Source organism: Felis catus, chromosome D4 (genome assembly GCF_018350175.1).
Source record: "Felis catus isolate Fca126 chromosome D4, F.catus_Fca126_mat1.0, whole genome shotgun sequence".
In the NCBI taxonomy this organism is placed as follows: domain Eukaryota; kingdom Metazoa; phylum Chordata; class Mammalia; order Carnivora; family Felidae; genus Felis; species Felis catus.
Window position 1 is genome coordinate 8,373,674 of NC_058380.1, and position 23,873 is coordinate 8,397,546.

The following is a 23,873-nucleotide window of genomic DNA, read 5'->3' on the forward strand; positions in this document are numbered from 1 at the left end:
AAATTAATATATTCAAGCTTCATTTGTGATAAAAATATTAGTAAACAATGTTAAAAAGTGCTCTTAATATGGTAAGGAATTTCTATCGTAAATCTATAGCAAACATCATACTAGTCACACAATAGAGACATTAACCTAATATTTTTCTTCTAATTTTTTAAAAGTAAACTCTATGCCAAACGCGGGGCTTGAACTCATGTTGCTGAGATCAAGAATCATGTGCTTCACCGACTGAGCCAGCCAGGTGCCCCAATATTAATCTAATACTAAAAACTATGACATAGATGCTTTCTCTCACTGCTGTTTATTCCATGGTGTCATGAAACTTTTAGACAAGAAAATAAGCTTTTAAAAAGGGTACCAGAGGGGTGCCTGGGTGGCGCAGTCGGTTAAGCGTCCGACTTCAGCCAGGTCACGATCTTGCGGTCCGTGAGTTCGAGCCCCGCGTCGGGCTCTGGGCTGATGGCTCAGAGCCTGGAGCCTGTTTCCGATTCTGTGTCTCCCTCTCTCTCTGCCCCTCCCCCGTTCATGCTCTGTCTCTCTGTCCCAAAAATAAATAAAGCGTTGAAAAAAAAATAAAAAATAAATAAAAAGGGTACCAGAGAAGAAATTACAAAATCGTCATTGTTTTCAAATGTTAGGTTATCTACCTAGAACCAACTGCAAATACTGTTAGGTGTAATAGTGGAGAATGGTAAAATTACCAGATAAAGGGGAGAAAAAGTTCCAAGTAAATATTTTAATGGAGAACTTATAATATACTAAGACATAAGTAATAAATAAAAACATTAGGCAACGAAAAAAACTATGTGGAGAATTAAAATAGGGTTAAGTGAGAGGAAGTCACTGAGAGGCTAAAGATGGAAGGTTGGGGACAGCTTTATTTAGGAAGTGATGTTTAAACTGATATTTGAATGTCCCAAAGGATCCAGTCACGAAGAAAAGTACTTCTCACTGACGGAACTGTGAGCCAATAGATTTGTGTTGATTAAACTGCTAAGGTGGTGGTAATTTGTTGTCAGAAAAAAAAAATAGCATTGAGTCGGAGGCCTGCAGGAGAAATGGGCTCACTAGGTGTAGCCAGATTTCTCTTTGTTTTAAAAAAAAATTAATATTTATTTTTGAGAAAGAGAGAGAGATGAGCACAAGCAGGAGAGGGCAGAGAGCGAGGGAGACACAGAATCTGAAGCAGCTCTAGCCTCTGAGCTATCAGAGCCCAACGCAGGGCTCAAACTCATGAACCATGAGATCATGACCTGAGCCAAAGTTGGACGCATAACTGACCAAGCCACCCAGGCACCCCCAGATTTCTGATATAAAAGAGGATGAGGGACACTTGATACAAGATCAAGGTGATGGAGGGAAAGAACAGGTGTATGGTACAGGGGTGTTGGAGGTCAAGGAATTATGGGATGCTGGGTCAGATAAGCGAATGGCTTGGGGGGCTTGCCATTCTAGTAGTGAGTGAGGTTTACAGGAGCGTGAGGCATGATGGGGGAAATCCTGAATGTTAGGGAAGTGGGCAGCTAGACGGGAAGTATGGGGCCACTGGGTCATTATTCTCTTCTGTGGTCCCTGGTGGTGTGATAGCAAAGAGGCGAGTAAAGTTCTCTTGGAAACTGTTCTCTTGGTGATGGAACTACTGCTTTTGTCTTTCCGCGGAGGTGGTGTAGGGGGCTGGGAGATAAGTGATCTCACCGGAAGCAGGAGCCTAGGAACTGCCTCTTCCTTGTAGAGACTGTTAGGTGTGGAGAGACACAACATACTGAAAGACGTAACAGACACTAAATATAATGATGATATATTTGACCTCGGTTTATAACGCAGAGAGAGTGGATCTCTCGGTTATTGACCTTCATTTCCATGTCTTCCCATCTTGTAATGCTTCAGTCTACTGCTTAAAATCCTTAACATCATACTTACCGGGGAAACACTGAAAACTTTCCCCCTGAGGTCAAGAGTGACGCAGAAGTGTTTGCTCTCACCAGTTCTATTCAACGTAGTATTGGAGGTTCTTGCCAAAGGATTTATGAAGAAAATATGAAATAAAAGGCATCTAGATTGAAAAGGAAGAAGTAAAAACATTTATGTTTGTATATAAAGAATCCTAAGGAACACCCCCCCCCCCCCGCCGCAAATAATACTGTTAGAGCTAATAAAGAAGTTCAGGGGCACCTGGGTGGCACAGTCAGTTAAGCATCCAACTTTGGCTCAGGTCATGATCTCACAGTTCATGAGTTCGAGCCCTGTGTCGGGCCGTCCACTGTCAACACAGAGCCTGCTTTGGATCTTCTGCCCGCCCCCTTTCTCTGCCCAGCCCCCATTGGTTCTCTCTCTCTCTCTCTCTCTCTCTCAAAATAAATAAATAAATAAATGAGTAAATAAATAAATAAATAAATAAATAAAGTTCAGCAAGTTTGCAATATACAGGATCAACACACAAAACTAAGTTGCATTTCTAAACACTGAACAATGTGATGATAATATTTTAAAATTCCAAATTGTTTGAACAAAACTATAAAATACTAAGAGTTGATTTAACAAAAGAAGTGCAAGAAACAATGAAAGCTCTAAAACATTTTTGAAAGAAATTAGATAAGACCTAAATAAATGGAGAGACATCTTGTGTTAATGGGGGGGAAGACTTAATGTTATCAAGATGACATACTTATCAAACTGACCTGCGGATTCAGTGCAATCTCTGTCGAAAGTCCAACTTCCCCTTTTGCAGAAATGGACAAGTTGATCCTAAAATTTATGTGGAAATGGAAGGAACCCAGAATAGACAAAATAATCTTGCAGAAGAAGAACAAAATTGGAAGACTCACACTCCTCAATTACAAAACTTACTACAAAGCTATAGTAATCAAGACCGTGTGGAACTGGCATAAGACTAGACATGTAGGTCAATGGACTAGAATTGGAAGTTCAGAAATAAACCCATACATCTATGATCAGTTGATTTTTCAACAAGGGTGTCAAGTTAGTTAAGCGGGGAAAGAATAGTCTTTTCAGCAAATAGTACTGGGACAACTGGATGTCTACATTAAAAAATGAATTTGGATCACCTCACTGTATACAAAAATTAACTCAAAGTGGATAAAAGTCTAAGATTTAAAACTATAAAACTCTTAGAAGAAAACTTTGGCTTAAATCTTGTGACCATGGATTAGGCAATGGTTTCTTAAATATAATACCTAAGGCAGAAGCCCCAAAGGAAAAAAAAAACAGGTATTAGACTTTATCAAAATTAAAAACTTTTATGAATCAACAGAGAGAATCAAGACAATGAAAAGCCAACTCACAGAGAGAGAGAAAATATTTTTGAAAATCACGTATCGGATAAGAGTCTAGGATCTGGAATATACAAAGAACTCTTACAACTCAATAATGAAAAGACAAATAACAATTAAAATATGAGCTAAGGATATGAGTGGACATTTCTCCAAAGAAGATATCAAATGGCCAATGATAGTAATAGTAACAGCAAAAAGACCAAATAAGACTAGTGTTGGAGAGGATGTGGAGAAACTGGAAACCTCATATGTTGCTGGTGGGAATGTAACATGGTGTAGCTGTGGTTGAAAACAGTTTTACAGTTCCTCAAATTTTAAGCATAGAGTTACCGTATGATCTCACAATTCTCCTAGGTACGTACCCAAGAGAACTGAAAACACGTTCAAACAAAACCTTGTATAGGAATGTTCATAGCAGCATTATTCATGATAAGAAAAAAAAATGGAAGCAACCCACCTGGTCACTGGATAATCTCATGAATAGATAAACAAATTGTGGCATATCCATACATTTGAATATTATTCAGCCATACAAAGGGGGGAGGTATTAGAACATGACATGGATGAACCTTGAACATGCTAGGTAGAAACAGACAGACACAAAGATCACACTTCATGTGAGTCCATATGTTTGAAAAGTCCAGAGCAGGCAAATACATAGAGACAAAGGAAATTAGTGGTTAGCAGGGGCTGGAGGGAGGGAGGAATGGGGAGTGACTGTTGATGGGGATGGGGTTTCTTTTTAGGATGATGACAATGTTCTGGAATTAGATAGTGATGATGGTTGTACAGCCTTGTGAATTAAAAATATCACTGAGTTGCACATTCTAAAATGGTGAATTTTATGGTGTATGAATTACATCTCAAAAAAAAAAATCCTTGGTGAAAACCAGGCTCATTGTCATGGTGGGCCAGAGATCATACTTTCTATGACTTGAATGCATTTCAGCTGTCTTGTAGCAATCCTTAATGCGTGCTAGATGCTGAAGAGTTTCCATCGAGATGGTGGACCAGGAATGCTTTTTGGAAGCCAGGAAGGATCCAGAGGTATCACTTCTGATCATTCTGTCACAAATGCTTTGGGATTTTTATCTATTTTTATTTTTAGAAAGTGTTTATTTACTTTGAGATAGAGGGGAAGAGAAAATGAGCAGGGGAGGAGCAGAGAGAGAGGGTGAGAGCACAGAGCCCGACGCGGGGCTCGATCCCATGAACCGCAAGATCACGACCTGAACTGAAATCAAGAGTCGGACACTTAACCCGACTAGCCACCCAGATGCCCCTGGATTTTTAAATTCATTATTATTTCTTTTTGGTGCCAGAGGCAGCAGGGTTCCCAGGGACTGGTCCATAGTTACATGGGTGTTGAGAGCGAGGACTGAAATATCCATTTTGCTGACGTCATTTGTAGCTGAATGTGTGTGGCCCTGGAACCAGCAGCCACAGCGCTAGCTCCGATTCCCCGATTCCTGATCATGACTGAGACGGTGGCTTCAGTGGAGGGTCATTTTGGAGTGGGTGTCACTCCTTAAAGATCAGCCTCGCAGCTGCTCACAACGCCCTTCCAGTGATTTTTCTAAGCTCTTGTTTCTCCAAAGGAAATGTCTTTTTTTCCTTAGATAGAATGATTTCTGTTCCTTCAGCTCGAGACTGATGGATGAGCATGGTATATGAAGCTCCCACTCACATCCTCCTCCTGTCCTTCCTGGCCCCACACTTTATGTCCCAGCTCCATCAGACTAGGGTCATTTCCCCCACATACCCTGCTTGTGCATGCCTCTGTGTCTTGGCACCTGTCGTTACTCCAGCCTGGCTCATCTCAATCTTACTTCCCTGCCTACCTATGTTTTGAGCCTCTGGAAATCTGGAATCATCTCCGGAAAGTCTCTTGAAGTACCCTTCCTCCCCTCCAAGTCTGGCAGGTGCTCTTTCTTCCCACACATTGTCTCCATGACACTATGTTATATTTGCAACACTCCGCTTATAAGTTGAGACTATGAGCACCTTGAGGGGCAGGACCTCTTCCTGCTTTTCTTTGTTACCCTCTAACTCGGCAGCCTAGAACAATTCTAGCGTTCATCCATGCTTTCTTTTCTGAATTGAACTTGTGCCTTTTAGCATTCCTACTGATTTTTTGTGTGTGTAACTTTATAGAAGAAGTGAACACCAGCTTGAGAAAGTAAATTAATATACCTGAATATATACTATATACTATATAGCTGTATATATGTAGGATACATATATATGTAATATATATGTGTGTGTATATATACACACACACACACAGATACACAGACGCACACAGACACACACACACACACACACACACACACACACACACACACACTACAAGCCAAATTTTTGGCTTGTAGTTTTTGAGAGTGTGGCCTTACTCTGGACAGAGGCTCTCCTTTGGACACTGTATCAAGTTCTGGATTTATCGGAAAAATTAAACAGATACAGATCGAGTTAGGAGAAAAAAAAGGCAGATGGTCCAGTTAGGACAGCTTACTACTCAGCATACAGCATGGTATTTTAAAATAATAGTGAGTTAGGAAGATGTGCATAAACTACTCTTTATGAACTTGCACTTCTTTGGAGATCATTTTAGGGAAATGCAGGAAGACGAACACACTCAGCCTTGATGCTTTCGTTCTTTATGGTGCACTTCTTGAGTTCAGTGGCAGACGCATTCCAGTGATTCCCTAGAGGACAATTTCAGTGCGCTGAAATGTACATGCACACGATTCATTTTCTGTGCCTTTCAATTCAATATAATACTAAGTGGTTATTACCACTTCAAGGCATAGAAGACATATACTATGTGTCTCTTTTTTTTGTAAAAATAACTTTTATTTTCTTATTAAAATTTGTACATGTGAATTACTGAAACCTTTATTATTTTTTTTAATTTTTTTTTTCAACGTTTATTTATTTTTGGGACAGAGAGAGACAGAGCATGAACGGGGGAGGGGCAGAGAGAGAGGGAGACACAGAATCGGAAACAGGCTCCAGGCTCTGAGCCATCAGCCCAGAGCCCGACGCGGGGCTCGAACTCACAGACCGCGAGATCGTGACCTGGCTGAAGTCGGACGCTTAACCGACTGCGCCACCCAGGCGCCCCATACTGAAACCTTTAAAAAATGAGGACAAGGGAGGAGATAAACCATGATTCTACCTACCACTTAAAAAAACACAAACCATTAAAGTTTATGTGCTGATGCTTCCAGACACTTTTTTCCTTATAAAATTAGAGTTATACAAAATATTTTATTTAAACATGTCATTTAAAACACATAAGGACCAACTACCCACGTTAACATTAGTTTTGGCAATTCCGTGGCGTTCCCATGTGGATTACCACCATCTACTTAATGAATCCCCCGTTGCTTGACATTTAATTTTTTCCAATTTTTCCAAAGTACAAGCAGCACCACAGTGGAGAGAATTGCCATTAAATCCTTCCACACAGACATTATTATATTCTAAGGGCAAACTCCTCAAACTGAAATTACTGGGTCAGAGGGCACGATTACTTTAGCAACTTGTGATATCCATTACCAAATTGCCCTTCCAAAATGTCCTATCATCTACACTCTCATCGCGTAAGAGTATTATCTCTCTGGATGTTAGCATTCACTAAAAACATAGAAAAACATCCGCGCAGATTTAAATGACAGAAAGGTTAGTTATCTCTTTGTGAGTCTTTAGCGATATTCTCCTTCTGTTAAATATGGTAGCCTATTTCCAGTTTGTAATGTCTTACGTTTGTGTCCTTTCAAAGAATGGATTGCCAGATGTATTTGGTGTTTTTCTTCATGGTTCCTGTCACTGGTACCCTGCCTGGAAAACGTATCCAAATATTCTGCGTCCCAAGTTAACCTAACAATTTACCTTTATGTTGTTCCTCTCATGCCTTCGTTTTTCTTTCACCGATGAAATTTTAACCTACTAATCATTTTTAGAGGGAGAAGTTAGAGGTAAATATGTAAAGATTTTAAATATTTATCCAATTGTCTCAACACAATTATCGAGCAAACCATTTTGTCCCCACTTATTTGTGTTTTCCTAGTTACAGAATAACTCAAATTATTTGAAAAATCACATGGTGCTCTATAAAAACATGCTCATCTAAACATTAAAGAGTCTTTTTGTGACTGCGGTAAAAATGCAAGTGCTTTATCGGATCGAGTCTCTTTTTTAAAAAAAATATTTTTGTTTTTTTAAAGTGTATTTACTCAAGAGAGGGAGTGTGCATGAGCGGGGGAGGGGCAGAGAGAGAGGGAGAGAGAGAGAATCCCAAGCAGGCTTCGCGCTGTCAGTGCAGAACCTGACTTGGCACTGAGCCATGACCTGAGCAGAAAGCAAGGGTCAGTGGCTCAACCAACTGAGCCACCCAGGTGCCCCTAGATCAAGTCTCTTAAAGGACTTTTGGATTCCTTCATAAAATGAGAGGGGTGGTGGCAAAATTATCATTTGACTGCCTGTGAAGCTCCTATCATCTTGTCCTTTCTTCAAACCTAGAATTTCTTGGAAAATTCCAAGACGAAGTCACCTGCATTAAATGGCACTACAAAAAACGTTTCCTAGTTGTTCCCTAACGGTAAAAGAATATTGAAAGTATTCTACATTTAAAAATTCTCAGGGCACTTGGGTGGCTCAGCTGGTTAAGCCTCAGACTTTGGCTCATGATCGCGTGGTTCTTGGGTTCGAGCCCCGTGTCGGGCTCTGTGCTGACAGCTCAGAGCCTGGAGCCTGCTTCAGGTTCTGTGTCTCCCCCTCTCTCTACTCCTTCCCTGCTTCTGCTCTGTCTCTCTCTATCTCTCAAAAATAAATACATGTTAAAAAATTTAAAAAAGATTCTAGATGGCGTATCTATCGAGTTACCACTTTGGAAAATAAAACATTAACTGATCCTTCCTAAATCATTGATTTTTATGAAAACTGGTGGAACATAGAGCTGGATTCACTCAATAACTGATTAGAGTGTTTCTTGTTGTACCTTTATGTACACAAAGGAGCAAAAACATTAAATTATATCTTTCTCAAGGGGAATTGAAGCATCCATTGAATTAATAAGCATATTTAAGTGGTGTTGGAAATTACTTTTGAATGAGAAAGAGATGTAGTCAAATGCCTAATGGTTTTAATGGTATTTTGAGGTCTACTACTCACATCTAGGAATTGTCTTTTTTTTTTTTAACTTTTAAGTGTGTATTCATTTTTGAGAGAGAGAGAGACAGAGTACGACAGACACAGGGAGGGGCAGAGAGAGAGAGGAAGACACAGGATCCGAAGCAGGCCCCAGGCTCTGAGCTGTCAGCCCAGAGCCAGAGGTGGAGCTTGAACCCATGAACCGTGAGATCATGACCTGAGCCGAAGTTGGATGCTTAACCGACTGAGCTGCCCAGGTGCTCCATGGAATTTTCTTTTTCAAATAGTGGCAGTGCTGTGAATAAAGGTACATGTGCTATAAAGGAATGTATGGACGAACAGAAAGGAATGAGAAAAGGGAATATGTGGTGTGACAAAAATAGGATAGGGAACCCTCATGCTAGGATGGTTAGACCAGTCCTCAAACTTTCTTGTTCCTGAGTCATCCTGGAATCTCGCCAAGATACATACTCGGATCCAGATTCTGGGCGTAGGCCTGAGAGTCTACGTCTCCGACAAGCTTCGGGTGATGCTAAGGCGCTGGTGCATGGAGCACCCTTTGGGCAGCAATGATATGCAGAAACTTGGGTTCTTTTTCGTTCTGCAATTCTCGGCTTAACTAACAGGAAGAGATTCTTTGTTTACTTGGTAAAGAGATAACTTTGGGTGTAATTGTTCCAAGTCTATTTCTATTTCAGCGTGTGAATCATCCACACATCCAGAATCTTGACCCGCAAATAAATTACTTACCACCTGAAGGTAATAAGGAAGGTGATAGCATGTGCTCAGGTTTCTCCAGCTGGAAATAGCCAACAGAACTTGGGCAGTGCTGAGCAAGGAAAACCCTGTCACAGCTTACGCGCAGGAGAGTCTCATGCAGTCTTGTACACCGGGTGGTAAGCGATCGGTATCTGCAGGGAGCCGTCCAGACTCCATAAGAGCTGCTTCTGATTTGCCCAGGGTTTCAGAAACCGTGACCGTTTTTTGGTATGTTTCCTAATTAGTGGTAATATTATTAGCATGTGCAAGAGGCGTGTCGGTATGAATGCACGTGTGTATGAATTGGCAGATAATTTAAGGTTTTTGGAATAAGCGTTATAAGGCAAATAGGGTAAACTAAAGATAATCCCAATTTTGCAGATTTCCACTTGTGGGGAGATTAATGGAAGACACTAAAGGTCTAGTGCCAGACCTCTTTTAACTAACTCTCAGGTCTTAGAGAAATCACTTAAAACCCAGGCTTTAGGTCCTCCTTGAGTAAGTAGTTAGGTGATACGACCTCAAGGGTCTTTCAAGTCCATAAGTTCATAAAAGAGTTTGGTTTAAAACCTCAGGTTAGTTTTGAGCCAGAGCATCAGCTTAAAAAAAAAACAGCAAACAAAAAAACACTTCTTGATTTCTGAGTCTGACAATTGTTTGTGATAAGAACACAAAAGGAAGCTCCGTTCTTTTGGAAATTGTCAGTGTACTTTTCATTCCCATGTAGTCGACTTGGTTTTTTTCCTCTGGCTTTTTTCATGTTTTTTGTCTTTGTTTTGGCATATTTGTCTTTGTTTTGGCTTGTTTGGGCATTGCAATTTTACCATAGTGTATCTAAATACAGAATTTTATTTTCCTTTATCCTGACGGTAACTCTTGCTTCTTGTATATGAAGATGCATATTTTCCGTAATTTCAGTTCCGATGTTGTCATCCATTATATTTCTCTCCTTGTTGCTCTATTCTCTTCTCATACAATTCTTATGAAGGCTAAATTAGATCTTATTATGGCCTCGGTCTCTTAACTGATTTCACATTTTCTGTGTCTTCGTCTTTCTCCGAGGCAATCTATAAGGTTGCCCAGCATGTGTTTTCTGTTTCATTCTTTCTTCAGCTGCATCTAATCTGTTTTTTTTATTTTTATTAAAAAATTTTTTTTTTATTTTTGAGAGAGCATCAGTGGGGGAGGGGCAGAGAGAGAGAGGGGGACAGGAAGCAGGCTCTGTGCTGATAGCAACAAGCCCGATGCGGGGTTCGAACTCCTGAACTGGGAGATCGTGACCTGAGCCGCAATCTGATGCTCAACCGACTGAGCCACCCAGGTATCTCTGTAATCTGTTTTTTTTTTTCAATTAAAAATTTTCTCACAAATCTGTTTTAAACTCATCTATGGTTGTAGTTTTTAATTTAATTTCTAAAATTTCTATTTGGTTCTATTCCAGTACCTCTTTCATTTTAAAGACATGTATTATACTAACAATAAATTATCTGAAAAAGAGATAAAGAAAATGATCCTGTTTGCAATAACATTAAAAACAATAAAATACTTAGGCATAAATTTAACGAAGAAAGGGAAGGATCTCGACACTGAAATCCACAAGACACTGATGAAAGAAATTGAACAAGACACGCAAAAAATAGAAAGGGATTCTGGGTTCATGGCTTGGAAGAATTAATATTGTTCAAATGTCCCTGCTGCCCCAAACCATCTATAGATTCAGTGTAATCCCTATCAAGTTTCCAGTGGCGTTTTTACAGAAGTAGAAAAAACAATTCTGAAACTTCTATGGAATCACAAAAGACCCCAAACAGCCGACGTAGTCCTGACAAAGAAGAACAAAGCTGGACGCCTCACCCTTCCTAACCTTTCAGCTGTGTTATAAAGCTGCAGTAATCAAAACAGTATGGTTCTGGCATAAAAGCAGGTACCTGGACCACTGGAACAGAATAGAAAGCCCAGAAATAAACGCTTGCATGCATGGTCAATTCATTCATGACAGCTGGCGTTTGAAGTAGGCTTTTTTTTTTTAATTTTTTTTTAACGTTTTTATTTTTGAGACAGAGAGAGACAGAGCATGAATGGGGGAGGGGCAGAGAGAGAGGGAGACACAGAATCGGAAACAGGCTCCAGGCTCCGAGCCATCAGCCCAGAGCCCGACGTGGGGCTCGAACTCACGGACCGCGAGATCGTGACCTGAGCTGAAGTCGGCCGCTTAACCGACTGAGCCACCCAGGCGCCCCGGCTTTTTTTTTTAAGTTTATTTTTATTTATTTTGAAAGACAGAAAGCAGAGGGCGGGCAGAGAGAGGAGAGAAAATCCCAAGCAGGCTCCGTGCTGTCAGCACAGAGCCCAACGCGGGGTTCGAACCCACGAACAGTGAGTTCACGACCTGAGCCGAAGTCAGGAGTCACGCTTAACCCACTGAGCCACCCAGGTGCCCCGAAATAGGCTTGTAAGAGTAACTAAGGTGAAGCTGCAAAAGTCGGGAATATTTACACCTTACTGTTTTGAAAACAGGATCTCAGAGCTCACGTATGGAGAAATTTTGAAATGCTTCTGTCTGTCTTCTTCTTCTTCTTTGCTTTTACTTGTCGTAGGGAGCTGTGCGATGCGGCACGGTGAAAATAGAGGGTAGCGATCCGGGCAGAGGTGAGGGGACGCAAACATCCAGGTAACCCTGAGCCTCAGGGTGGAGAGAAGAGGCATCTGGAGCCCTCCCTCATGACAAGCAGTGAGGAACAGACGAGGTGGAGGTCGTGAAAGTGTGCCACAAGGGTGGCTAGCTGCTCCCTGGAGCAATTATCCCCAATCGAATCCCCAGTTGTCCACATTGGAGCAGTTATCCCCAATTGAATAACTACAAGAAGTCAGTTTATAGTCTTTCGAAGCCACCAGGACAGAGCTGGTGATCGGAGAAAATGCCGCCCAGACAGCACGTAGACGCTCCAGTTTTTAGTCACTCTAAAGATACATTCACAGTGAAATGAAATTTAAGAGAAGCAGCTTCCTGAGGAAGAGTAGGAGGGTTTTGCCTGTTTTTGTGGAGAAATGAGGAAGACAGGTTTTTCTTTTGACCTCCTACCATAACTGGGAAAACCTTTTATAAACCCGAAGATCCCAACCATTTGCCAAAGCAGAAAAAAAAAAAAGTCAATTAAAAATACCAAGTGTTCAGTAGGCACTTTGATATCTGTAATGCTCCGAGGTTTCATAGTCTTTCTTTTTTATGTGGTTTAGGGAGCTACCTCTGTGACTGTATTGATTCACTTGTTTAATTCAGTAAGTGTGTATCAATCCCAGCCTATGTGCTGAGTGCCGTGCTAGAAGCAGTAGACGAGTGTGTGATCAGAAAGAGTTGGGATTAAAAACAGAACAAGGTCCGCTCCTATTTTCCTAGAATTCCTAGGGCTCTCTGAGCACCTGGTCACTTTCCCACCTTGAGAAATGGTAGGGGCGGGGGGTGAGCTGAAGGATTACTCAGACAAGCATCTCAAACAAATTTGAGGGAGCATTGGGTGCCTAGGGAAGCTATTCGGGAGGTGGAGTGCTAATTCGCTAAAGACAGGATGAAAAGTTACTTCCTTCTGATTTGAAAATATTGGTCACAGAGGTGTTTAAAGTTTCATTACGGAGTTAGTTTCAGTGTTTATTCTTTCTGCCGTGGTCATGTGTGGAGAGAAGGATATGGAAGAAAAGAGGCAATGGTTAAAAACATTTTAAAGCTGATCCAGAGGCTAGAGACATGAGCGAAGTTTGTCCGTTTACTTTGTTTTGTTTTTAACGGTGGGTATGGCAAATAGGCCATGTAGTTGAGTTTGAACCTGAGTCTGAACTTGAGTGATGTGTGTCTGAACGCGAGTGATGCCGTTGGTGGTTGCGGTCATGTCACCAGCATTGGTCCCTGCTGTGTACCGGGTTTCCCGCGGGAATCAAAGACAAAGAGGTCACAGTTCCTGCGCCTGACGGGTGTGATGTCTTGCACAATGAGTAAGATGGGGGTGCAAATCAGAGAAGAAGCAAAAGGCTGTAAGAGAGGTACAACGTGCTCATGGGGTGGTGGGGGTGATAACATCTACCAGTTGGGGGCCATCAGGAAAAGTACCATGGAGGTGGTGGCGTTTGAAATGGACATTGTAAGTTACGTCGTATTTTGAGTGGCAGAAGGGGAGCTGTGTCACTTCAGAAGTCCCGCTCTTGAATTTCACATCCCTACTTCCCCATAATTATAAGCCCTTTTTGGAGATCAGCTGGTCGTTAGTTTGGCTATCTGGTATATGTTTGGGGGGTGGTTTGGGAAGGTGCCTGGGTAGGGGTAGAAATCCTTGAAGGTTTGAGCAGAGCTGTGCAATGACCGTGCATGTGCTTCATTAATTGTAACCTGGAAGCAGTGTGAACTCACTTCAGTTACGAGAGCAGATCGCAGTGGAGAGACGGTCACAGTTGTCAACATGTAATGAAACCATAGAATGAGCAAAGTCAAGGAGTCAAAGAGTTCTTAGGCTTGGCACCAAAAGATGGTCAGGTTCCTCTTGACACCAAAAGGAAAAAACGATCAGTTGGATCTCATCAAAATTGGAAACTTTTACTTTGTGGAATATCCTGTTAAAAGGATGAAAAGTCAAACTACAGAATGGGAGAAAAATATTTGCACACCACATGTATGTATAACAAAGGACCAGGATCTAGAATATAAGGACTCTCAAAACCCAACAGTTAAAAAAATAGTTTAAAAAATGGGTAAAAACACATGAACAGAAGAGGATATACAGATGGTAAATAAACACATAAAAAATATTCAGCGTCATTAGTCATCAGGGAAGTGCCCATTGAACCCACGATGTGATAACACCACACGACTATAAACATGTCTACAGCAAAAAATAGTGACAACACCAGATGCTTTGAAGATGTGGAGAAATTGGATTATTTGTCCATTGCTGATGGGAATGTGAAATGGCACCATCACTCTGGAAAACAATTTGGTGTGTCTTATAAAACTATATGTGCAATTATCATCCTTCTAAAAGTTTAGTAAAATGGTATTCACAAGAAATGAACAACAGAAAAGTGTTGAGGTCAAATGCCATGCAGAGTTACTATGAGAAAAAAGGCAAGTAAGGGGCAAGACAACATCATCACCAACCATGAAAGCATGCTAGAAAGATACATGCTCCAAAATATGTCTGTAAGTTTAGATTTTTTTTAAATTTTTTTTAACGTTTATTTATTTTTGAGACAGAGAGAGACAGAGCATGAACAGGGGAGGGTCAGAGAGAGATGGAGACACAGAATCTGAAACAGGCTCCAGGCTCTGAGCGGTCAGCACAGAGCCCGACGCGGGGCTCGAACTCATGGACTGTGAGATTGTGACCTGAGCTGAAGTCTGCCACTTAACCGACTGAGCCACCCAGGTGCCCCTGTAAGTTTAGATTTTTTTAAAAAATTCAGAGAAATTATCCCAAATAGCCAAAGCAATCTTGAAAAAGAAAACCCAAGCAGGAGGCATCACAATCCCAGACTTCAAGCTATACTACAAAGCTGTAATCATCAAAACAGTATGGTACTGGCACAAGAACAGAAACTCAGATGAATGGAACAGAATAGAGAACCCACAAATGGACCCATAAACATACGGCCAACTAACCTTTGACAAAGCAGGAAATAATATCCAATGGAATAAAGACAGTCTCTTCAGCAAGTGGTGCTGGGAAAACTGGACAGCGACATGCCGAAGTATGAACCTAGACCACTTTCTTACACCATACACAAAAATAAACTCAAAATGGATGAAAGACCTCAATGTAAGACAGGAAGCCATCAAAATCCTCGAGGAGAAAGCGGGCAGAAACCTCTTTGACCTTGGCCACAGCAACTTTTACTCACCACGTCTCCGGAGGCAAGGGAAACAAAAGCAAAGATGAATACCTGGGACCTCATCAAAATAAAAAGCTTCTGTACAGCGAAGGAAACAATCAGCAAAACTAAAAGGCAACCGACAGAATGGGAGAAGATATTTGCAAATGACATGTCAGATAAAGGGTTAGTATCCAAAATCTATAAAGAACTTCTCAAACTCAACACCCAAAAAACAATCCAGTGAAGAAAAGACATGGGCAAAAGACATGAATAGACACTTCTTCAAAGAAGACATCCAGATGGCCAACCAACACGTGAAAAAATGCTCAACATCACTCATCATCAGGGAAATACAAATGAAAACCACAATGAGATACCACCTTACACCTGTCAGAATGGCTAACGTTAACAACTCAGGCAACAACAGATGTTGGCGAGGATGAGGAGAAAGAGGATCTCTTTTGCGTGGTTGGTGGGAATGCAAGCTGGTGCAGCCGCTCTGGAAAACAGTATGGAGGTTCCTCACAAAACTAAAAATAGAACTACCCTACAACCCAGCAATTGCACTACTAGGCATTTATCCACAGCATACAGGTGTGCTGTTTCGAAGGGACACATGCACCCCCATGTTTATAGCCAAAGTGTGGAAAGAGCCCAAATGTCCATCGATGGGTGAACAGATAAAAAAGATGTGGTATATATATACCATGGAGTATTACTCGGCAATCAAAAAGATTGAAATCTTGCCATTTGCAACTATGTGGATGGAACTGGAGGATATTATGCTAAGTGAAATTAGAGAAAGACAAAAATTATATGACTTCACTCACATGAGGACTTTAAGATACAAAACAGATGAACATAAGGGAAGGGAAACAAAAATAATATAAAAACAGGGAGGGGGACAAAACAGAAGAGACTCATAAATATGGAGAACAAACTGAGGGTTACTGGAGGGGTTGTGGGAGGGGGGATGGGCTAAATGGGTAAGGGGCACTAAGGAATCTACTCCTGAAATCATTGCACTATATGTGAACTAACTTGGATGTAAATTTTTTTTTTAATTTTTTTTTCAACGTTTATTTATTTTTGGGACAGAGAGAGACAGAGCATGAACGGGGGAGGGGCAGAGAGAGAGGGAGACACAGAATCGGAAACAGGCTCCAAGCCATCAGCCCAGAGCCTGATGCAGGGCTCGAACTCACGGACCGCGAGATCGTGACCTGGCTGAAGTTGGACGCTTAACCGACTGCGCCACCCAGGCGCCCCAAGGATGTAAATTTAAAAAAAAAATTAAAAAATTAAATTAAAAAATTTTTTTTAAAAATCAGAGAAATTAAGAAAATCATAGAAGACATTCAAGAATAACATACAGAAGAATTAGCCAACACAGAAATGAAATGATAGAATTCAAGATTATACTTAGAAATAAATAATTAAAAGAAAATAATTTTAGAAATGAAGATTAAACTATAAGGAACAGGAAATACATCAAATAAAGGAGAAAAGATGGAAAAATATTTAAATGTGAAAAGAGATCAAAAGGGGTCAAAAGAAAATTTCAAATATCAATGATCTGCCAGGAAGATCCAATGCATAGATGAGAGGAAGGTAGCAAAGAAATAACACAAATACTAAAATTATAATTGAGAAATTTTGTCAACATAAAAAAATGGAAAGTATCTATTGAAAGAATGCCTTTGTACCTGAAAATATTGACCTAGAATGGCTAGTATAAACCACATTCCAGTAAAAATTACTGATGTTTAAAGAAAGAGAGGAAACCCTCTGGATATCTGGGTAACATTCGTATATTACCTATATGTGAAAGAAAAGGGGATTATCATCAGTCTTTGTGACAGTAATGCTGTGCGCTAGAAGAAACTGGAAGACTGTATCGGAGATGTCCGCAGAGAAAGAAAATGTAGGCCAGGGGTTCCATATCTGGAAAAACCGACCTTCAAAAACGTAAAGGACAGTGACGACTGTTAGCCTGCAAGAGTTCAGGGAATATTGCTCCCGTGACCCTTCTTAAGGAATCTGCTGAAGACTGTTCTTCAGACTCTGCAAGATAATGACTTTGGACAAGCACAGCCACTGGAGAGGCATCTACAGAGGACTAGCTGTGAGCACTAAGTAGTTGCTAAATGCTGGCTGGGAGGAAACCACTGTGCTACATGATGGATGGCTAATCTGACAGTGCAGGTTTAGTGTAACTATAAAAAAATGTAGAGGAAGGGGATGATAGCATTTGCCAAAACCCCCCCAAAAACAAAAACAAACCCAATCGAAACCAACAGCAAAACAACCAGACAACTGAGTAATCGTAATCGGTGACGACAGTGTTGGTCTTCTGAGACTAATGCCTGAAGAGCCTCACTTCCGTGTTTTTCTCTCTCTTTCTCTCTTTCACCTACAGATACTATCCCAGTTCTCAATTCCAAAAGCTCCTCCCAAGCCCTGTCTTGCATTTCCCACATACCTTCCCGTTCTCTTCGTTTCTTTCCTGCTGTTAACGCTCGCTTGGCCCCTTTTGACCTGAATCAATCAATCAATCCATTTTCCGTTTTCACTCCAGCAAGCGAAAGCCTAGGATCTAATTTTTCAAATACAAAATTCTCCAGAGGAGAAGGGAGAGGCCGTCATGTATCATTTATTAGTATTGGGTCATATCTCATAGGAAATGGTGGCGTTAACACGATCAGTATGGCTAATTCTAATAGTAGATTTCCTGGAGTGACATAATCCTGTCCTTTTTTTTTAATATATACCTTTTTTCTGGTTAAATTTGTCAAAAATAATAACTGCACAGTTGTCTATATACTTTATTCTATCTATAGAGGGGCTGCTTATACAATCATTGTTTAGATCTCTTTCTAGAAAACACATCCCTTAGGTAGACTAACTTTTGTATTTCTAGACAAGGAAATAGTAAAAGGGTCGCTGGGCAAAGAATTGGCATAAATGCCATATTATTAGGTCATGAGTGCTCTTCTTTCCAGGACTTTATATATAAAAATCTGTTTTAGAACCTCTGTTCTAGACCATGCCTGATAACCTAATATTCTTGGTCAACTAGTATTATAGCTTTTTTTGTGGAGATTTGACTTTGGCATTTGCAATGGCTGAAAGAAGAGGTACATAGGTGGAGAAGTAGAAAATTTTAGTTAACAGGGGCGCCAGGGTGGCTTAGTTGGTTAAGCGTCTGACTCTTAATTTTGGCTCAAGTCATGATATCATGGTTTGTGAGTTCGAGCCTCACATCAGACTCAGCGCTGACAGCTGGATGTACTCGTAACACAGGTAGATCCTGGATTTCTTGGTATGTCTCTGGGAGTCTTGTCAGATGAGGCTAGGTGGAAGATAGAACAGGCAGGCGTCTGGATTTACCACTGTCATGGTTTTGAGAATCTTCTAGGAGAACAAATGGCTTTTCCTCAAGGAGGAAGCAACAAAGCTCTGGGCTTTTCTAAAGCTGCCCAAGTTTTGTGCACATGAACTTCTGGTGCTTGTTACTCGACTGGCAGATCCAGGACTTGCCCTTTGAAGAAGTAAGCAAAGGTGTCCCAGATGAAGGCAAAGTTCAAAAGCAGAATGACAGTAAGGACACAGAAGCACCCAGCCTTCTGTGCCACTGAAAAGATGAAGGAAATGTTTGTAGAGTCAGAATGTTCTGGAAATGTACTTTTTTATTATTATTACTAGTAATAACTTGGTAGGAAGATAGATGTACAATGTAGGTTGGAAATGATCTCCCCGTCACCCCCACTTTTCATCAGTGTTGTAATGGTGTTTCATGGTCTTGGATTTTGATGTGCCCCCAACAGTTGTTTATTGTATTCCTTCATTTTTCTGATACAGATTCTTTACACTTAAAAAGACACATTTCTTGGTGGATAATACACTTGATTGTAAGATAGCTGCACTATTATACTGCTCACATTAGTTAACAGAAAGCAACTAGAATGTTTGGTTTATGTGCGAACATCGTCTAAGGATAGGAAAGGAAAGTAGTCCAAGTTATAAGATTAGCAAACAGAAAGCATGAGAAAATATTTATTCTATGAGTTAATTTATTTTTTTAAATTTTATTTTCTTAGAGTATGAGCAGGGGAGAAGGGCAGAGGAAGAGAGAGAGAGAGAGAGAGAGAGAGAGAGAGAGAGAGAGAGAGAGAGAGAAGATCCCAAGTAGGCTCTGCACAGTCAGTGCAGAGCCCAACATGGGGCTTGATATCACGACCCTGGGATCATGACCTGATCCGAAATCAAGAGTTGGACACTCAACCGACTGGGTGTTCCTCACTTCTATGAATGATTTTAAAAATGAGAATTAAAACAATGCTTACATTAGATACACTAATTCCTAAGTCAATATTTTTGAACGAATATATTTTTGAATATATCTAAAACTACCAATTAACATCTAATAAATGAGAAAATGAAAAGAATGGTAATACCCACCAAGATGAGAATGTGGTAAAATACACCAGTAAGGGTAGTGTGTTTTCTATTTGATTGCTTGTATTCTCTGATTGTTAAAAATAAGTAGTCACATGGAAAATTCAAACAAGGCAGAACCCTATAAAGGGAAAAATAAAAATGACCCCACATCTCTCCACGCAGAGGAAACCCCTGATGACGTTTTGGTGTGTACCTTTTTAAACAGCTTTCTGTGAAGGTAAACACTTTAAATTGCTGTAATAACATTATATGTACTGTTTTGCAACCTGCTGCGAAGGCATCATGTTCGATTTAACCAACTACGTACATGGTGGACTCCTCTTCTCTGCATTTTCTTATGAGTAAACAACTCTAAGATGAACGTCCTTGAATATACATTCATCCGCACTTGATCAGGTACATCCTGGAAGAAATGATTATGAGCAGAACGTCCAGCAAAGAATACACTGACTTTAAACTTTGAGCCCTGTGGGCAGAATACCCCCCAGAAATAGGGAAGTTTACGTGCAAACTTATATAGTAACTGCTGTTCACCGTATTCGTATATGCGTTCCAGTATTTGGCGTTGTTAATATATATTTTAAAATTTTTGACATTGAGGCATAAAAATTTAGATCTCATTCTTTTATTACACATTTCTTTGAGTCTCCCTGAAATTCATTACTCATATTCCTTTTGCTTTTGGCATTTTTCTAGTTGTCAGTTGCCTACTGATGCCTCTTACTAATCAATAAGGATGTTCCTTCTTATTTTTTTTTAGTTAATTGTATCATGAGGATATTAAATCTTTGCTGGGTATGCTGAAAATATTTTCCGAGCTGATAATTACTTTTCAATTTTGTTTAAAACATTAATTTTGTTTTTTTTGTTTGTTTAATTTTTTTTTTTTTTTTTTTTTTTTTTTTTTTTTTTTTTTTTTTTTTTTTTTTTTTTTTTTTTTTGCAGGGCACCTGGGTGGCTCAGGGTTAAGCTTCTGACTTCAGCTCAGGTCATGATCTCGTGGTTCATGAGTTCGAGCCCTGTGTCGGGATCTCTCAGAAGCTCAGAGCCTGGAGTCTGCTTCACATTCTGTCTGTCTCTCTCTCTCTCTCTCTCTCTCTCTGCCCCTCCCCACTCACACTCTGTCCCTCTCTCTCAAAAAGAAACATTAAAAAAAAAAACTTTATAAAACTTTTTTGCAAAGGTAGATTACAAAAATTAAGCAGTTACGAGTACTTCCTGGATTTTTTGGCATACTTAAAAAAGATCTGCTCCACCCATATTTAAACAGAGGCTAGGAGAGGATGAAGAAAAGGGGATATATGGGCAGGCATTTTGCAACATCTGGAAGTAGGAAAAAACAGCAATATCAAATCATAACTGAACACACAAACAACAGCAAAACAAACAAAAATTCTGACCGTATCTAGTTCAGGAGAATTGAACCAGATAAATTTTGACACTTTTATTCTATTCTGGGAGGCATGTAATCAATATGTGGAGAAATGCTTTCACTGCTTCAAAAGATATTAAGTACGAGGTACTGTGCCGGGTTTTGATTCAGAGGAAGAAAAGATCATGATTCTAAAAAATAAAGTCACTCCTGCCTGCAAAGAGCTCCCGGCTCCCAGGCTGTAATAGTTGTGTGTGTGCAAGGTCCTGGAGAAGGCCAGCATCTTTATTTTCTCTCATCCTACTTCAAAACCATAAGAAAATAATTGGTAAATGCAGAAAATCTTAACTTCTTGGGAAAAAGCCACATTTCTTGTGATTTAAAGAAAACGTATTATATATACAAGAGCCCCAGACGCCCTCTTCTGCATCTACTAGTGGCTGCGTTCTCGTGAGGAGACATCGACGCCTTTGAGACACTGACTGGGCTGTAACAGTTAAACCTGCAATCATGCTTTATGCCAGGAAAGTGTTTTCAAAACATCTGCGCTATTTAACCAGCCGAGATGTTTTGTGCGAAATACATGTGAATGCTTCCGTCAGGAGGTAATCGTTCAGTTGAAGCAACGGCTGAAAATATTTGAAGATATTTGGTCATCTTAACTCTGTGTGTGTGTGTGTGTGTGTGTGTGTGTGTGTGTGTGTGTGTTGAATGGGTGTGCATGCATGTGCCACATACTCACATAACAGTAGAATTTTATATGGGATTATGTTTTTAAGTCAAAGCACTTAGTGCGTTTGATCTTGTAAGGGAAAATGTAAGACATTAATGATGGGAACGAAGATCTTTATAATGAGAGCAATGACATTAAATCACATCAAGTAAAATTCCTTTTCATGGGATTTGGGAAATTATTTTACCTTTATTATTCAGTCCTCACAAAAAGCTCGTGGAATAAGCTCACTGTTTTCATTTTACATAGTAAAAAAAAAAAATGTGGCTCAGTGTGATTAGGTGCTTGGAGTCCCTAGGTGAGTAAATCTCAGAGATAAGAACAGAACCCAAGTTGATTACTATTGTCCCCACCCTACAGCTGCCCCAACGCCAAGACCTGTTTAACTTGTAAAAGAAGGAATAGCAGGTCACTTCCCAGTTACCTATGTATGAAGCTAACGAGAGCCTGGCTGCTCACCACGGCCCCGCTTGCACACACTAAGCTCCCTGTTGACTGAGCCTGCCTTGCACAATGTGGGAGGAGCAACAGTGGGCTTTGGAGTCAAATTTGATCTTGGGTCTTAATTCTGGTTCTGCCACTTTCTAGTTATGCATATTTGGACCTAAAGTCTCTGCCTTGTCTTTGTGCCAAGACGCTGGTGGTGACTGCTTACAGTGAAGATTATGTGAGATCTCTGGCACATAGGAGGTGAATCACCCACCTCAAGAGTCACCCACAAGGGGCGCCGGGGTGGCTCCGTCCATTAAGCAGCAACTCTTGATTTCCGCTCCGCTCATGATCTCATGGTTTGTGAGTTCGAGCCTACATCAGGCTCTGTGCTGACGGCGTGGAGCCTGCTTGAGATTCTCTCTCTCTCCCTCTCCCTCTCCCTCTCCCTTTCCCTCTCCCTCTCCCTCCCCCTCTCTGTCTCCCTCCCCCTCTCCCTGTCTCTCTCTGCCTTCTCCCCCCTGTCTCTCAAATAAATAAACTTAAAAAAAAAAAGCATCACCCACAGGGACATTCCCTGACTTTCCTGGAATGCCATCAAGGGATACGAGGGATACAAAATGATTTGGGGAGTACAAGGTTTATAGGGAATGGGGCCTTGGACATAAGTCAAGAGTTTTGAGCTCTGTGCTAACCCACCTGCAAAAAATTGGTATGGGGCCATAGTTAAATTTGTCTTTTATCTCCGACCCTCATATCCTCTTACCTCTCAAGAGGCATTCTATTAAGTAGAAAGAAATGGAGAGCCTTGAGAACACGAGAGAAATAGAGGAATGGCGTTGCGGAACCTTTTTACAATGCTCAAAATGGGTTTTCCTAATCCTGTCTTTTTTTTTCACCCCTTGTAGCTGATGGCGTCTGTGTCTTTAAATGCTTACTCAACAGAGACACGGAATGTTGCCGCGTGGGGAAGGAATCCGTCTTGATCACTCTGGGATACAGCAGTGCTCTGTTGAAGTTTGAATCTCACGCAGGTAAGTTTTGCGCCTGTGGCTTTTCTGAGGCCGAGTCTCCTGATTGGGTGACTTTGCTGTTACTGATTGGCTGGCTCTGGCGGTGTGTTTCCTGATGTGAGCTGTCATCAACCGAGACCCGGCTTTGAAACCAGTGCTTACCTGACACCGGGGCTAGAGAGAACAACCAGCCTTTTCGTCGACCATGAGAATGCTGTTATTTTTGGCCCCCCTTTTGATCCTCCTCCATCCAGAGCTGCGGGAGAGGCCAGGAAGGATTGTCCCGGTCGTTGTCACTTACTGTTGCTTCTTCTTGAAGAGGAGGTTGTTTGCAGAAATGTGGCGTTTCAAGTGGCGTGCCGTTCAGGATGATTCGACCTTGTTTTTGTCTTTGAATCATCAGCTGAACATTTTTAGACTCCGGACGACAAATGAACAGCGGCAGGGAGGTAGAGTATAACCGAAAGTGTTTTAAGAAGGGACGGAAAGGCCCTCTGGAAGATTGTGAATCTGATCAAGGAAATGAAGGCTATCAGTGCCTCAGGTCTACCTTAGGTGGCCGATGGTCATTTTTTTTAGCTTGGATATAAATTGATCCTTGGTGTTAATCCAGACAGTGTAAACCATTAGGTTTGGTAAATAGTCTCCTCTGGTTAGCTAAAATATCCTAAGCTGTTTCATAACTACTTGGGATAAAGAAGTGAACCTGGTTTCTTGTTTTGAAATTCCACCCATGCAGGAGTCAGCCAGAGTGAGGAACGTATCACGTGTCTGTCCGTCTCTCCGTTCTCTGGTCATCC

At 40.9% G+C, this 23,873-nt stretch overlaps 1 protein-coding gene and 1 long non-coding RNA gene across 10 annotated transcripts in view; one reads left to right on the top strand and one right to left on the bottom strand.

Annotated features, from left to right (window-relative positions):
• LOC101100603 (histone-arginine methyltransferase CARM1-like) overlaps positions 1 to 23,873 on the top strand; it is a 294,777-nt gene that overhangs the window by 73,060 nt on the left and 197,844 nt on the right. For all 9 annotated transcript variants that reach the window (XM_045043482.1, XM_045043483.1, XM_045043484.1 and 6 more), the window contains one exon: positions 22,969 to 23,094. In XM_045043482.1, coding sequence (XP_044899417.1) covers positions 22,969 to 23,094 — 126 coding nt within the window. The remainder of the gene's footprint in view (positions 1 to 22,968; positions 23,095 to 23,873) is intronic.
• LOC123381726 lies at positions 600 to 22,975 on the bottom strand. Its single transcript, XR_006589077.1, has 3 exons — positions 22,827 to 22,975; positions 19,834 to 19,929; positions 600 to 2,056 (listed from the first exon to the last, which is right to left on the bottom strand). It is a non-coding gene; the product is annotated as an uncharacterized LOC123381726 (long non-coding RNA).